This window comes from Sus scrofa, chromosome 15, assembly GCF_054392235.1.
Source record: "Sus scrofa isolate SSC_HxYL_T2T_F1_AM1 chromosome 15, Sscrofa_HxYL_maternal_Yorkshire_Landrace_v2.0, whole genome shotgun sequence".
Classification (NCBI taxonomy): Eukaryota; Metazoa; Chordata; class Mammalia; order Artiodactyla; family Suidae; genus Sus; species Sus scrofa.
The window spans coordinates 114,490,620-114,507,720 of NC_139397.1; the positions used below are offsets into that span (position 1 = coordinate 114,490,620).

Consider the following 17,101-nt stretch of genomic DNA (forward strand, 5'->3'; position numbering starts at 1 on the left):
CCCTCTCCTCTCTTGGAGAAGATCTAGTGCTCTTACAGAAGAAATCACAATGGTTAGTGGTAACAACTCATCCTGACCCTCAGGTATGATGGGATCACATATCAGGCATGAGATCTGATTACCTGTACCTAAGCATGACTAAGATGTGTGATTTAAATGTTATTAGCAGTCATTAAATCACCAAATGCTATTTGAATTGAGGTCATTCTATTTCAGTGATCTCTTGGCACAGGGCAATAAGCTTTTTTCGTGTTCTTGAAACAGGTAGGAAAAAATACTGCAGTGTTTAAATCAACAGCGCAACATAAATCCAGCAAAAGAGAAATGGGCATACTGCACACATGTGAAGTACAGGGCGATGGACCAAGACGTCACTGACGTCAGACTGAGAACCCCACTCCTGCTGCTCGTCCTCACCTCGTAGAAGCCACGCACTAAGCTCTCCGTTTGCTGCACAACACCCCGCTCAATCCTCCATTTCACCATCCTCTCGATGTACTCCTTCTTGTTCTTCTCTGTGACTGGGATGTTGGCACCCCCTGGTTTTAATTCTCGTTCAGTTATCTGAGATTGGGAAACAAAAAGATGGCAGGGGTCTCTGTGGAGGGAGGGATTTGATCCCTGGCCTGGCGCAAGGGGTTAAAGCATCTGGTACTGCCACAGATGCACTGTAGGTCACAGCTGCAGCTCAGATTCAATGCTGGCCTGGGAATTTCCATATGCTGAGTTGTTTGTTTTTTGGGAGGTTTTTTTTTTTTGTGCAGCCAAAAAAAAAAAAAAAAAAAAGGACTGACCATAAGCTATATTCTCAATGTTATAAGATCACTGCTACCAGTGAGCTGGAATCATTGGCTACCTGTCCCTGCCCTGGCCCAGGCACACCCCACGAGGAGGGGTGTGGCACCAGCACAGAGCCACACACACACGGATGCTCAAGGAAAAATAAGCCACAAGCTGATGTCTGAGAGCCTCAGTGGTTGAAAACATGTGTGTTGCAAACTCTGAAGGTTAAGTTTTAAATCCTGTTTAAACATATAAGTCTTTTAAATGAAAACAAATTGGCTTCAGATTCTGCCCCACTGCTCTTTGAATGTTTGACAAAAAGACATTTTCGCAAATCCCTTTAGGGTTCAGAATCAACTACACAGAGAAAGTCAATATTTAAGTAAAGACTGACTTTAAGGAAGCAGAATTACATTCAAATGAATGTTAAATTGAGAACTTCTTTCCCAAAACATGAAATTCAGGAAACCAGCCAGGAATTAATGTCTAACTAAGACTATTACTTATGAACTAGTTATACAATTTCCAAAAGAAATTTTTTAACCAACTCTTCTATCAATTTAAAAAAGTATTCAAACCTTTACCAGAATGTTGTTTATTAATTTCCTTCAGCTTTAGAACCATCCATTTCAGTTCTTAAATATGAACGAGAGTTCAATACAAGCGCCAATCAAATAATTTAATATTCAACTCTGGCATAGCATGAATTTTTTAAAAAAATTATTCTATACAAGGCACATTCTAATATCTTTTTGAGGATTTTTTTTAATGGGAAATAAATTGCTTACAACACAAAAACAGTTATCACAATCTAAAATCTGGAACATCTTAATCTGAAGTTGGTTCTGGAATAACCTTTGTAATCGAGATTGTGGTAACTGCACATAATCCTGGGTTTAAACTGCCTGACCAGCCGCAGATAAATAAGCATCTGACCTTAGCCACTGAATTAATTCTTCACCAACCAACAGCGTTCAATCACCATACTTAGTCACTAGTCATGGACATAGACAGACCTGCCCGAAAACTTCTTCGTTCACTGTGAACGTGAGGTCCAGAATGTCATGGATATCATTGTCTTTCATCCACTGCAGGCTCTGGTGGAACTCCTCATCAAGGTATTCTAGATCACTCAGGTCACACAGACTAAGACGACAAACAGAAACAGGTACGTAGGCATGGCTATTCGCAAAAACTCAGAGGAAAGGAAAGGAAAGGAAAGAAACCAAGATTAATGACCAGAACATGATCAACTAAATAAGCAGTGATTTCTGGAATATTCTTAGTCGAAGTCGGTCACTAAACCAGTGACATAATTCAGAAATTGGGTATAAAATTTAAAAATCCTCACAAAGGAAATGCCTTAGGAATCTCTCCATTTGTTCGTTCTTTTACAAACACAGAACTGCAAGTACAGGGTGACTGTCATGTGCATAGCCACCCACAATTAATTTCAGAGCCAGAACCGGAACTCAGGTGGACAACTTGGGTTCAGTATCCTTTGGCTATATTTTGCTACCTGAAAATATCATTCTTCTCATTAGGAATTCTTTGTATATTTCTATACTGTGCCTTAACTTAGTTTTTTTTTTTTTTTTTTTCCCCAAACCTAGATTCTATCATCCACATGCACGTACATCCTTTTTTTCCCCATGGTTCTTACTCTTTCTGTGATTCTGAAAACTGAAAGCCACAGAATCACTCTACAATTATAATGGTTTTCTCTATTTCTCTCTTTTTTCCCTCTCGAGAGAACTGTACGAGGTGGAGTTACTATTATATAGCCCTGCTATAAGGTAGTAGCAATTGATTTGCTATTGTTGCTTTGAAATTTCCTCGATCAGCTCAATTTCAAAGATCATTTTGTTCAGTTCAGTCTAAACATTTGCTAGGCACTAGTATGTGCCAAACATCTTAATAGCTACTTGATAAATAGTTACTGCCCTCAAGAGCTAATGGTAGACCTGAAATCACAAACAGGTAAGTTAATATAAGGTGGCAAGTGATAGCTTAGGGTGGGTAACATTATTTGTGTACTTTATATGGATGTTACATTTCAATTTAAAAAAGAGATAAGTAGATACAGCACCCCACCCCCACCCCCCGCAAACATGTGGGCCATTTACTTTGACCTGGAGGTTTAGGGAAAGCTTTTTGGAGTAGACAATGTCTACAACAAAGTTAGTAGGACGTTTAAAAGCTAGAGAGGTAAAGCAGAATGGATGAAAAGAAGGAGAAAGGGGAAAAGAAAGCGGAGAGCAGAAGAGGACGATCTGAGCAAAGCATTAAGGGATGGAGTGTACAGATATTTCCAAGCATATCGGCAGCACCAGATGGTTAATCACAGGATAGAACGTCCAGAGAATGAGGCTGGAAAGGTAGCTGGAAGCAGGTCTTGAAAGTCATTCTAAGGAGCTTGGTGATTGAGAACTACCAAAAGGTTTTTAAGATGGGGAGTGACATGATCAGACATGAGGTGTGACTTTAAACTGCTTTTCTGGAAGTGGCAGTGCAGAGGACTCCTTAAAATGGGGTGGTGTGTGTGTGTGTGTGTGTGTGTTATCATTAGACGGTAGAAACCAATGAATAGATCACGATGGTAATCTGGCTGAAATAAGAATTTTAATTAGGGCATAGCTATTAGGGTGGAGAGGAGAGGATGAATTTAAGAATTATTTAGGAGGCAAATGTGGAAATCAGTACATGGTGTTATTGGGTGGTCTAAAGAGGGATATCTGAAATAAGATGGCAAATGAACTCATGTTGCAAGACAACTCTGATTAATTGCAGCCTTGAGGGCCATAAATTGAGAAAATGCTTGAGGCCACACAAGTACAGCAGGAAAAAGTACCATAAATAATTTGTGACCTATACCATGGGAATGGGGTGGGAGGTGGGGAGAGCAGAACTTGCATTGTGTTTAAGGGTAACTCCCAATTTCTGACCAGAGTGACTTGAGAGTGTTGGCATCATGAATTCTGTCCCAGCACAGGGTGAAGGTGCATTTTTAGGTCAGGTGAAATTGATGAGTTTAGTTTTAACCATGTTGATTTTGAGGCACCTGTGAGACCGACAAGAGGAGATACTCGGAATAGTGACCACTTGAGCCTATGACTCAAGGGACATCAAGTCTGAGGGTGTAGATTGGAGAGTCAGTAGATGAGACAGATGAAGAGATGTCTCATCACAGCACATAGAGAAAGAAAAGCAGGAAACAGAATGGAAACTTCAGGAACACTGAGGCTGAAGGGCAAGTCAGAGGAGATGCATAAAAGGAAAGGAGAACCAGGAAATCCTAGTGTCATGGATGCCAGTGAAGGAAGGACTCAAGAGAAATGGGTGGGGGTGGGAGGTGGACAGAATCTAGAGCAGCAGAATGACCATCAAGATAAAGACTAAAAAACATTCTTTAGGAATTCCCGTCGTGGTGCAGCGGTTAACGAATCCGACTAGGAACCATGAGGTTGCGGGTTTGATCCCTGTCCTTGCTCAGTGGGTTAAGGATCTGGCGTTGCTGTGAGCTGTGGTGTAGGTTGCAGACGCGGCTCGGATCCCAAGTTGCTGTGGCTCTGGTGTAGGCCGGCGGCTACAGCTCCGATTGGACCCCTAGCCTGGGAACCTCCATATGCCGCAGGAGCGGCCTAAGAAATGGCAAAAAGACAAAAAAAAAAAAAAAAAAAAAAAAACCAAAAAAAAAACCAAAAAAAACAAAAAAACAAAAAAAACAAAAAAACATTCTTTAAAGCTTCCATAGGTTACTGGTAGGGAAAAGGCCAGGCTAAAGTGTGTTGAGGGTGTGCCAATAGTCACTTATAGACTACTCTTTTAGGAAGCTTAGAGGGGAAGATGATTGATAAGGCAATGAAAAGGAAGATGCAAAAATGGGCCAGGGAGAACCAGAGAGGCGGAAGGCCAATCCCCAGTTACCCAGGGCTTCATCGACCCAGATACCAAAAGGGAATATGATGAAAAGTCTTCCTACTGACTCTTTGAAGAGCCCATTAGAACTACTTTGCTTTGGGAGTTCCCGTTGTGGCTCAGCAGTAACGAACCCAACTAGTAACCAAGGGGACTCAACTTCAACCCCTGGCCTCACTCAGTGGGTTAAGGATCCGGCATTGCTGTAAGCTGTAGTGTAGGTTGCAGATGCGGCTTGGATCTGGTGTTGCTGGGGGCTGTGGCATAGGCCAGCAGCTGCAGTTCTGATTCACCCCCTAGCCGGGGAACTTCTATAAACCACGAGTGTGGCCCAAAAAAGACAAAAAAAAAAAAAAAAAAAAAAAAAAAAAAGAACCACTTTGTTTTCATTTGAAGTCTAGGCTTCCATTTTACAGATGGCAGATATATGGCTCTGGTTAGGGAATGAGCTGGTCAGAAGCATGCAATCATTCTGTGTTTTCTCATTGCATGTTTGAGCTACAACCCTAACAGACAGTTGGCTTCTCCTGTTCATCCTTGCAAATGACTACTGATTATAGGATAGAAACTGTTTGCTCTACATTTTACAATAATTGCAATCTTTCATTGTGATAACAATGAAGAAAAAGTTCTGTGGAATGCTAAATTTTTCATCTGCCATCATAAATTACTGTCTTGCATATAAAGGAGTCTCAAGAAAAATATAGGACTCTTAACAATATGGCTCACCTCTCACAAACAAACAAAACACAACAAAGGAGAATGAGAATTTGAACCAAGAGTAAGCAGTTGAAAGTTTGCATAAAGCAAAATACAAAATGCATCTCATGAAAGATGGGGGGCTGTGAGTCATCAAGACTAACCCACAACTATTCTATTAATACTTGGCATTAATACCACAGGAATTCCAGTACTGTATGTGAAGTGCAATTGTTTTGAAGAAACATGCGTTATAACAAATGAGAATAAATGATCCGGAGTAGAGCAAAACTAAGACTTTGGGAGCAAGATAGGAATAAAGGATCAGAAACCCCCCAAATCCAGTAAACCCTATTTGAATCTGTGTGACTCTCAGAAATCTAGGCTATTATTTAGTAATAACAGATTTGAGTTGGTGAGCAGATAAATGACATTAACCAAGGACCCTTTTTGATAAGGGAAATATTAAATTTTTACATGCTCATTACACAGGCAATAAAAATACTCTTACATTCTGAGAAGAGCCTTATAGAAGGGCCGCGTGAAGAAGGCATCCAACAAATACTGGTGAATCAGCGCAAGACCAAGGATCCTACCACTGAACCGGAACCTGCGAAGGAAAAGCAGGAGACAGCTTACACATCACAGGGTAGTTTCTACATGGTTCTATTTCCTCTCAAGAATGCCTTCCAGGAGTTCCCGTTTTTGGCTCAACCGGTTAAGAACCCGACATAGTGTCTGTGAGGATTCGGGTTTGATCCCTGGCCTCGCTCAGTTGGGTTAAGAATCCGGTGTTGCCACAAGCTGTGGCATAGGTTGCAGATGAGGCTTGGATCTGGTGTTGCTGAGGCTGTGGTGTAGACTGGCAACTTTGATTCAGTCCCTAGCCTGGGAACTTCCATATGCCACAGGTTTGGCCCCTTAAAAAAAAAAACAAAAAATAAAAAACAAAAAACAAAACGGTGCCTTCCAGATCTAAGAATCTAAGTTTGTCCAAGATGAATTGCCTATGAGGTCCATGTGTGTGTGCACTTTGGGCTGTGTCTTCGTGAAGTCAATATTCACACCTATTTGTGGAAGAAATGTTTCACTCTAATGCTCCCCCTTCACCCCCGCCCCAGTAATGAATTCCCTGTCAGCAGGATAGTGAAATTTCCCCAAACCACTTCTAAGAAATGTTGACAGAATGAGACCAGTGGTGGTGAGAAGGATGCTGTCCCCTGGTTCTTTGCTTGCATGAATATTAGCAGGATTTCTCTAAAGCAAACCCAGGAGTAATTCCCTTTTGAGGAAAGGCCCCATCTCAGAGTGAGAAAGTTCCTATCTCCATTCTCTCGCATACCCACTCCTGATAATAATTGTCACCATCCAAGAATTATGCATGTGTACATTTGAGGGAGTTTCCTCATGGGACATTCTGTTCTCTAAAATTTCAGGGCTTAATTCTACTTTGAATCACTGTGGAAACTTTCTTAAATGGTCGTCATGACTAGATTTGCTAACTGAGATGGACACGTATTTTCTTTTTCAAAAGCATTCAAGTTTCTGGCTTCTTGAAAGTTTGATGTCTTCTAAAAGTGCAAATCCACCCTGAGGTTCATACTGTCCATTTGTAGTGTTAGCGTCAGGCAACCATTTTCAGGCTAATGTCTAGCTGCTTTGGTTTTCTTTATTTCCACTTGCGTTGGCATAACTGCAATAGCTACCCCTAGGAGGACTCCGAATCGTAGTTAAACGGAAGTAAATTTGAAGACTAAGTCCTAAAACTTAATGCCCTCCACCCACCAATATTAACCTCATGACTCAAGAAAGTTTTTCCATGAGTCCTATTCATGTTATTTTTTTTTCTTTGTTACTATAGTGAAAATGAACATGAATAAGCAAACAAAGGTTATAAAGATACTTCCAAGTCCATAAATTCAGGAATGTAAAAAAAAAAAAAAAATGTCATGGAAAGAATGCAATTGGGGATTTTCAGAATAAAGAATCCCCCAATGGGAATCCTACACTAGTTTCCCTTGATTTTGAGTGAGAAATTAGGAAAAGGGCAAGCCCTGGCTCCAAACTTCAAATGGTTGGTAGGGTAAGTGGTCGCTGCTGTGGTTCTGCACTCCTGCCCGGCCCGCCTGCCAGGGTTCCCTTCCACCATAAGGTCCTCCGGTCACCCCTCCCTTCCTTCCTCTAGAGTACAACAACGGTCCAGCCGCTCTGCCCCTCCCCCAGTGTTAGCCACTTCCCCAAGGGCTGCTCTAGAAGCTGTCTGACCTTGTCTCTGGGTCAAGACCTTCTCCTACTTACCCTTGAGTCCCTGCCAGAGCTCAGAGTTGCCCAAAGCTGCAGAGAGGAACGTAGGGTCTCACCAGGAGGCTAACGATCATCTGCAGTTCTCAATGGGAGCAACTATTTGAATTCCTCCCAAGTCACTTAAAATTAGTCTTCTGGAAATAATCTATTCCTAGCTTGGAGACTGTCTGTATATCAGATTTGATAGCACAAACAAGAGTCAAATGAGATATTTAACTGCAAATATGATTTTCTCCAAGGGGGAAAAACGCTTTTTTAAAAAAAGCATTTTTTTCTACGGATTTCTATAAAAAGTAGTATCACAGAGAAAAATCAGCTGAAGAAAAGTGTTGAGGAAAAGAATACTTACCATTCATGGTGATTGTCTACAAAAGCAGACATGGGACTTATTTGTACTGTGTATGTGTCATTGGCTGAATATTCAAATAAGCCGTAATATGGGTTAAAGAGCTCTCTGGATACCAGGAAGAAAAACTCTCTGGAAGGTCCACTGTAATCCAGCCTTTAAAAAAAAATCCACACACACAAAAAAAGCAGTTATAATTTTTTTCCTACTTATTAGGCACATTTTCTGCAGAGCTCAACTTTCTATAGTGTACTCATTACAAGTCTAATTATCTACATAATAGGATTGTCCAAACCAAACTGAAGGATCATGATTCCTGATCTTGTCCACGTTGTGACTCAGATGGCATAATGAATATTTATATGCAGCATATCCAAAACTGAAGCTATACATCAGATAACAGATGAAATAGGCGATATGCTAAAAATTTGATTGTATAAATAGCATAAAAAAGTAAATAATGTAAATGCTCGGGGCCAGGTTGTGGAGAAAGAGAGTACAGTGGGCATGCTTTATTTCAGCAGGGTAAAACAGGCAGGCGTCAGCTTCACATACAGTCACTGGGACATGGAGTGCTCATGGGTTTCTGAAGCACTTTTAAATGGGGAAGGAAAGAGACTTGAGTGGATTGGTGAGAAGATATTACAGATATAAGGCCTCCTAGGGAGATCAGAGGCAAAAGAGAGAATGATAGGGTTCACATGAAAACTTTAAATTATAAAACACCAAGGAAAATTATAGACAAGAAAAAAACGAGGGTGTTTAAAGTTCCCTCAGGAAGGTATTTGGAGAAGAGGCTAAAACTCTTGCACCTGAACTGCAGTGTAAATTCCATTTTACTTACAAAGCCATCAGGGTCAAAGGAACAGCTACGAAACAATTGTGAGAGGTTAAGGAATGACAAGTGGCCAACAATGCCGAGAGCAAAAATATGCAGTAAAGAGGAGTTTGCAATGAAGCAATTTGATATGCTCAATTTAAAATGAAAAATATAAAGTACATCTACCCTATGATAAAAAGCATACACAAGGGTTCAAAGACAGCAAGGAATTCCAAAGGGGGAAATGAAAGCAATGTATAAACTGGGGTGGTAGGATTTTATAAGACTTCCTTTGTTCACTCCATTTTTTTTTCCTCTTATGGAATTTCCTCCATGGGCATTACTATATATTTTTTTTAAATGACAAAGAAAAGAAATCATCTGAGTCTTGTGGACGGATGGGATTGTGTGAGACAGAAAAGAATCCTACTATAAATAGAAGAGGGAGCTGGAATATTAGTAAGAAAAATGAAATGGCTTTTATATGTTTTAGTTGCGAGCTTAATAGAATTTACTTAGAACAGACCTCAGCTATCCACATACTTTCTTAATTTTTGCCATATTTGAATATCTATGCACTGCCTTTTACTTCATGTTTTAAACTTTAAGTCTACTTGCTTTTCCAATGTAGCCTTGTCTTACACAATATTTATGGAATTATGATGTGCTGGCTTTACATCTTTTCTAAACACATAAATATTAAAACATGTCATTCTAATGTGTGAAAATAGAATGTGTACATGTATGTATAACTGGGTCATCATGCCGTACAGTAGAAAAAAAAATTGTATTGGGGAAATAACTATTAAAAAAACAATAATTAAAATTTCAAAAAAAAAAGTGTCAATCTACATAATAGCTACAATCATCTCACACATCACCTGTCTGTACTGCACTTTGGGAAATTCGAGTTAGACTGACAAGCAACCCAGGTTCACAAAAAAAAAAAAAAAATGCAAACAGAGTAGACCCTCAGGGCCAAGAAGCCTTAGGGTGACGTGATGGAATCACCCTCTGGGGCAGCTGAAAATAATAACTTGACCAAGGGGCCACCAGGAACCATGGAACTTTGCTCAGATTTCCCTGGGGGCTCCCAAAGCAGCCCTCTGGCTGCCCCCAGGGGTGGTGACACACGCTACCCCTCTTCACACTGAGACCAAGGCAGCTTCCAGTGGCTTCCTTCCACTGTCCTAGTTCTGGTCTCTGACGCCACCAAGAACAAGAAGAATACATTTTCCACTTGAATATTCTTCACACACTTAGAGGCTTTCTTTCAACAAATACTGGAGGGCCCATTATGCTCAACACTAAAGATGTAAAATTTTTTCAAAGGTTGTTTTCTACAAGAAGTCTAAGTTTAGCAGTTTCCACATCCCTGGTCCCTGTCTCCTCCTGTCCTCTTCTCACTCCCAAACACAGCCCCTTCTTTCAACTTCGTCTTAAGGCAGAGTAGGGAATTCCCTCTCTGCACTGATCCTCTGCATTGGACACTCTCCAGGTGTCAAAGTCTGACCGAAGGGGTGGTGTCTCTACTGATGACAACATTCAAGGTGTGGTCTCGTTGAAGGGCTCTTGGCCTCGCCTCCTGGGCACTTGTTTCCACCAATGCAGCTTAATGTCACCTGCCTGGTGGGGCAGTCACTTTACTTTGTTGACTCATAATGAGTTAGTCATCAGCTCAAACCTTTCACCTACTTGCTTTAACCTATATGCTTCTTTTTAAAACCTAACTATTAGATGTTATACGTTTCCTACTAAATTTGGTGAGAGAGTTCATGGCTCCAGTCTACCTGGATCCTTGTGTATGCAAAACAACTAAATTTCCTATGGAGGGTAATTTCATCAGCAGATCACTGTCTTTCCAGAAACAGAGAATGCCAGTCAAAAGAATGTTAGAGGTCATTTTGTCCATCCCCTCATTTCATTGAGCAGAACACTGGGGCTGAAGAAAATCAATGACTTGCATCAAATGAAAGCTGCAGTGGAGGATCCAGGCCTTGACACAGGTTTCCTGACCCCACGTTTAATGTTCATGACTCCTTATAGCCCTTCAATAAATTTTAAATGTTCATCAGGACTAAGAATAATGTTGCTTTTAGAGCAGATGTCTGGCAAACTATGGCCTACAGGTCAAACCTGGCCAACCCTTCGCTTTGTAAATAAAGATTTATTGGAACACAGCCATGCCCATTTGTTTATGTGTTGTCTGGGACTGCTATCCTGCTACAATGACGGTGTTGAGAAGGTGCAACACAACATATGGCCTGCAAAACCTAAAATATTTACTATCTGGCTCTTTTAAAGAAAGTCTGTCAACCCCTGTTATCAGAAGAAAGTAGGAGAACAAAAAATGCTACTTTATTAAAATACTTGGCTTACTCTAATGCTTCTTCTTTAGTGAAGATCTTCGCGGAAACATAAAAAGACAACAACATCCTAGGGTGTATGCAACCTCCAGAAGTGGTCTCAACTATTGACCACGAGACTGTGAGTGAGCTGTGGCCTGCGTGGTCCCTGCTCCACAGGGGCCTTCAGACACCATGGAGGTACACGAAGATAAGGGTCACAGCTGAGACATGAACCAAATACTTTATTAGTCAGGTTTCTTACAAAAAGACCACTAGTATAAGTAAAATGGGTTTTTCTTAAAGTTAAAAATCTGCTTAAAATGAAACAGTGGCATTCAATAGAAATGGCAGGTTTTCCTTGAGCTTCACCTCTCAGGGTTTTAATTATACTGCACTTACCATAGTGTATTAGAACTGTCCGAGTGTCTGCCTCTCCCAGACACACATCTAGACTGTAATCCTACTGAGGGCAGGGCCTCTGTCTTTTTCACTTTTGTATCCCAAGTATTTAGGTTGATAGATAGCTGGGACTCAGTTTATATTGTTAAATCACTGCGTGGAAGCTGTCTGATGCTCTCCACAGGAAATCAACATAATTTACATTGTTATTTGACATCTAGCAGCGTGAATAACTTGCACAAGTTTGCCTTGTATTCAATGCATTAACAGGTTATGCCAAAACTTAACAGGCAACTCAATTTGCAAACACTGTCAGAAATTGTTCAAGTGAATGATGCTGAGAAAGTCTGGTCCTTGACTTTTTCAAGTCTAATATCTTCTAATGTGGCAAAATTTATTAAAACAACAAGATGGACTTCACTGGTTGGTTCCTTTTTGATGATAATAGCTGAATCTGGCTAAAGATAAAATGAATGTTCCCCAAGGAGTTAAGCTGAAAAGTAAAACTCCTTCCCCCCACCCCCACCTCCAAGAGAGAACAAAGCTAACAGCTCCTTTAGAAGGAAAACGTCTCTTCCTCCACTGGTCAGGCTTTCATCTGCTGTTTTTTAACTCTAACAGCACTGATGGAGACACTCCAAAGCCAAGACAGTTTTTAAAGTGTGATTTGATTCTAATCTGAAATTTAGCACTGCATATCAGAGAACAGGTTGTAGATTACAAATTACACACATCTACCTAACTCAGTAAGACATGTCCTAGCAGGGTACCTCTTGCATGTGCTTCCGGTAATGTCTTAGCAACCTCTACCATATAAATAGTTAATATGACTCATACCACAGGGAGCATTTGTTACATTCCTGTTTTGCCAGTTCGGTTGGTTCCACAGCTAAAGGCTTGGCACGGAAATATAGAAACTCCAGACAGCGGGTGTGTAGCCACACAACAGCTGCATCTGAGGGCATTTCGGAATAAGCACAGATGTCTTTAGGGTGGCAATGTCATTTTGAGCCCCATGACGTGCTGATAGAGCATTTTAAAAACCATCACATTGCTGGGCCGACACCGCCCAAGGTGTTAGTGGCATCCAATATTTATTAAATAAATATTTTATCCTCTTGTCCCTTATTTTCCACTAAAAATTACTGAAAACAAAGTATTTCAGAGGAAGTAAACTATAAAATGAAGGAGGTCAAGGGCAATGGGAAGTCACACTATTATTGCCTACTGGTTTTCTGGAAGACAGAAAGCTTTGCTTTTCTTACAAGTTGGTTCAGGCAAACATGGCCTACAAACCTTCTGATTCACCCTCAGATATTCATAGCAGCAAGGCATTAGTCTTGAGCCTTAAACTTAAGACAGCCTGGTGGGTAAGGAATTCTGTGAGGAATTGATGTGATAAGACTTTACCTGGTCATACCAAGCCAAAGCATAGCTGCAGAAGCAAACTTCTTTAGCATGGTTTGGGTCAGTTAGGTTATCCTGCAAATGTCTCTTTTTAGAAGAAAGCCAGCAGCACCACAAAGTTTTATTTTTTTGTTTTTGTCTTTTTGAGAGCCTTACCCACTGCATATGGAGGTTTCCAGGTTTGGGTCTAATCGGAGCTGTAGCTGCCATCCTACACCACAGTTACAGCAACAACACCAGATCCGAGCTGCGTCTGCGACCTACACCACAGCTCATGGCAATGCTGGATCCTTAACCCACTGAGCAAGGCCAGGGATCAAACCTGCAACCTCATGGTTCCTAGTCAGATTCGTTTCTGCTGTGCCATGATGGGAACTCAGTGGGCTACAAAGTTTAACTTGAAGCTTCACAAATTTCTGAGGAATAAATGGTCAAGCCCAGGACCCCTGACAACTTCTAGACCAGTCAGGTGTAAGAAGAACTGCTGGTTATTTTATAAGCAGGAACTCAAGAAAACCTTTCAGATCTTGTCCTCTTTAATTGCTTTCATTTGCCTGTCTAAGAAGAATTATCACAGGAAGAGCTCACCTGTTCTTAAACCCCCAAACTAAAACCATTTGCACACATCCCCTCCCTAAAGTGTGGCTTTGCAAGACTGATGTCATATAGATGGCACCTTACATATAATGAACTCATTCTTTCTTAAAGAAAGGTGCCTTTTATAGAGTTGGCCATGGAGAAGAAAAGAGGAAAGGCAATCACAGTGTAAACATCCTGTCTATTCAGGCCATTATTTCCTTACTTGTTTTGGGGACTAAGAAGTAAATGCACCACTGAAGCTAACACAATATTATAAATCAAATATACTTCAATAAATAAAAGAGAAAGAAGTGTATGGCCCAGGATGCCCTAACAGAACACAACTGTCTTCCTAGCTAACTATCGACGCCACATAAGCTTTAGTTGCTAGGACTTTCAATTCAAAAGAAAATAATACACTGGAGAATATGCAGTATTCTTTTGGCTTCCTTCCTAAAGAAGCAACTTCTAGGCAGACAGAAGTACAACAGAAAGAGGCAACCAGAGTATGCAATTTCCCACCACATTCAGTCAAGATGACTTAGTTTCCAGCCATTCCACCACTGCTGACCTCTCCTCTTCCCCACTTTGCAAGAGCAGATAACCAGATTAAGCTGGGTGGAAATTTTAATGACTAGAACAAAACCTCCAGCTCTGACCAAATTAAATTACAGTGGTTTGCTTAGAGACTGTGTACTTTCCGTAAAAAGCCAAACATAACATGAAGCATTCTTTTAGCGAGATATAATAGTTAGTTGCCAACTAATATATTCACATTGATAGGTTCTGGAATTATTTTTACATTTTTAATTGAATACAGGCATCTTTAATAGTCTGAGATTAATTCTACCCCATATGGAATTTGTAATTGTCCTGTAAATTTATGACTATAATATTTCCCATCATTTCTCTTGACTCAGCTCTTCCACTCCAGGAAAAACCTATCTATCATGTTTTAAGACCTATGCAAAGAAACATCTTAAAGCAGAAGTGAAGTCTCTAGGTGAATCTGCTAATTTACACATTCGGGGAGTGCAGGAGTGCTTCTCTTTAAGCGCTCACTAATCTATCATAAAGACCATGATTATGACAGGTAGAACATAGAAGCACTGAGATGATAGCAGTAAGAATTGCAAAGTACTATTCCCTTGCAGATAACAAAGTTGACATTAGCAACACATCATAATACTCTATTCATACCAACACCTCACTACTTTGGCCTTTACACAGAATTAACTGTATCCATGTACTTACTACTCTACTGACCTCAAGTGCAAAAAGAAGTATACACACACCAAAAATTACCCTAGTGGCAATCACTCATCAGACAACGAAGAAAGAAGAAAAGTCATTCCGGGAAACATTTTCTAAATCTTTCCCAGTCCTGACTCTATGCTTCCTTTTCATAAATGTTCTGTTTTAGAATAGCTTTTTTATTTATAGAAAAGTTTTAAAGATAACAGGGAAAATTCTTACACAGCTCATACTCGGTTTCCCTCTTATTCACATTTTGCATTAGTGTAGTTCATTTGTTACAATTCATGAACCAATATTGATACATTATTAACTGAAACCCATATTTTATGCAAATTTCTTTCATTTTTGCCTAATATCCCATTTCTGTTCCAGGATTCCATTCCGGATACGTTAATTTTAATTGCCACGTTTCCTTAGGCTCATCTGGGCTGTGACAGTTTCTTAGACTATTCTGATGGTTTTAAGACCTTGACAGCTTAGGGAGCACTGATAAGGTAATCTTGTAGAATGTCCCTTAGTTTGGATTTAACTGATGTTTGTCTCCTGCTTAGACTGGTGTCATGTGTTTTTGAGAGAAGCTAGCAGAGGTAGAGTGTCATTCTCATCACATCATATCAAAAGTACGTACGTACTGTCAACAGGATACTCCACTGTCAATTTTAGCTTTAGCCTTGGTCACCCGGCTAGTGCTGGTCAGCCCTCTCCACTGTAGACTTCTTTTTCCCCCCTTTCCCTGTGTACTATTTGGAAGAGAGTCACTATGTGCAATTCACAATTAAGGAGTAGGAAATTATGCAGAATTATTTGGAAATCTTCTGCATAGGAGATTTGTCTATTCATTTATTTATTCAATTGTGTATATCAATATAGATATTAATTTTATACTTTGGGGTTCTAATCCAGCACTATTTTCTTTCCAATTATTCCAGCTTTGACCACCAGGAGCTCCTTCATTGGTTCTTGCATCCCTCTGACATCACTGTGAGCTGTCTGAGCTCTTCTATACTTTCTGGCACAAGATGCTTCAGGCGCTGTCTTGTACATTTCCTGCCCCAGTCCTAGAATGAACCATTTCTCCAAGGAGCTCAAGTCCCATTTCCTTAAGAATGATATTAAAAGCCAACATCTGGGCACTAGACATATATGTCTTTAGTACCATTATTAGAGCCAGACATGAAGAACCTACAAAGTGACACATTTTGAGGGCATTACAATCAATGAAAGTGACAGAAAACTCCCAGTTCCATTTTAGAATTCCACGGAAAAACTTAGGTAGCTTTTCACTTTGGCGATTTATTATAATCCAGAAAGAACTGCTATGATCTTCAATTTCAATGTAATAAGATGGCAAAGGCTAAAACTTCTTAGTTTTATGTTGTTTTGAGGTTTTTATTTCTTTCAGCAAGCATACTGTGTTCATCTTTCAAAACAGTATTATGTATTCCAAATGCCTCAACAGCAAATTAAAGCCCATGCCTAACTGTCTATATGTATGATATTGACAAGATAAAGCCATAGGCCAGAAATGATCTGGCCCTATTCCAGCTTTAACAAGCTATACACAGAGGGGCCTGATTTTAAGAGACTGTCCTTGAGGGGTGACTTCACCCCTCGAAATACTCTCTTATTCTCCTTCTGGGGTTACAGGAAGAAAACAATGGAGGCAAGAAACATTTGGACCCTAGTGGCAATCAAACACAGAAGTTTCACATCCTACTCTGTCTGGGCCTCCCCCTATGGAGGATGTCAGTCCAGATCACAGGGAGATTGCTTTAGGATGATTAAGCATGATAAGCATCTGTTCTATTCAAACCTAAGTACCAGAGCTTCCAAAGACTCTTGCCTGCATCTCTGAGACCTCAGCAAACTGTGGTCCAACAATGAAGGAAAGCAGCTGGAGTTCTGGGGGAGGAAAAGTATTCTCAACCAAACCAGACTGGTTATGTAAGGAAATACTTGGAATCCCATGCATACTTGTGATTAGGCTAAAAACATTTGCCTTCCATTTTCAATTGTGCACCTGCATCTTTAAAGCAACGAACAAAAGCTACAGTCCATTATGGCACGTCAGCAATGAAAGGCTCAAGTCTCAGGCAAGCTTCTCAAACTTTGTCACATTATATTGTTTTCCCATGTGATATTTTACTTTAAACAAGACAAAGCTGGGAGACTATACAACAGTATACGTGACAAGAAAAGTTATCAGTCACTAGCTTGAATAGTGAAAAGACCCATGAGTAA

At 40.3% G+C, this 17,101-nt stretch overlaps 1 protein-coding gene across 12 annotated transcripts in view; it reads right to left on the minus strand.

Annotated features, from left to right (window-relative positions):
• HECW2 (HECT, C2 and WW domain containing E3 ubiquitin protein ligase 2) overlaps positions 1-17,101 on the minus strand; it is a 448,428-nt gene that overhangs the window by 23,202 nt on the left and 408,125 nt on the right. For all 12 annotated transcript variants that reach the window (XM_084998042.1, XM_021074544.2, XM_021074543.2 and 9 more), the window contains 4 exons: positions 8,054-8,206; positions 5,912-6,010; positions 1,800-1,929; positions 418-564 (listed from right to left, as the gene is read on the minus strand). In XM_084998042.1, coding sequence (XP_084854168.1) covers positions 418-564; positions 1,800-1,929; positions 5,912-6,010; positions 8,054-8,206 — 529 coding nt within the window. The remainder of the gene's footprint in view (positions 1-417; positions 565-1,799; positions 1,930-5,911; positions 6,011-8,053; positions 8,207-17,101) is intronic.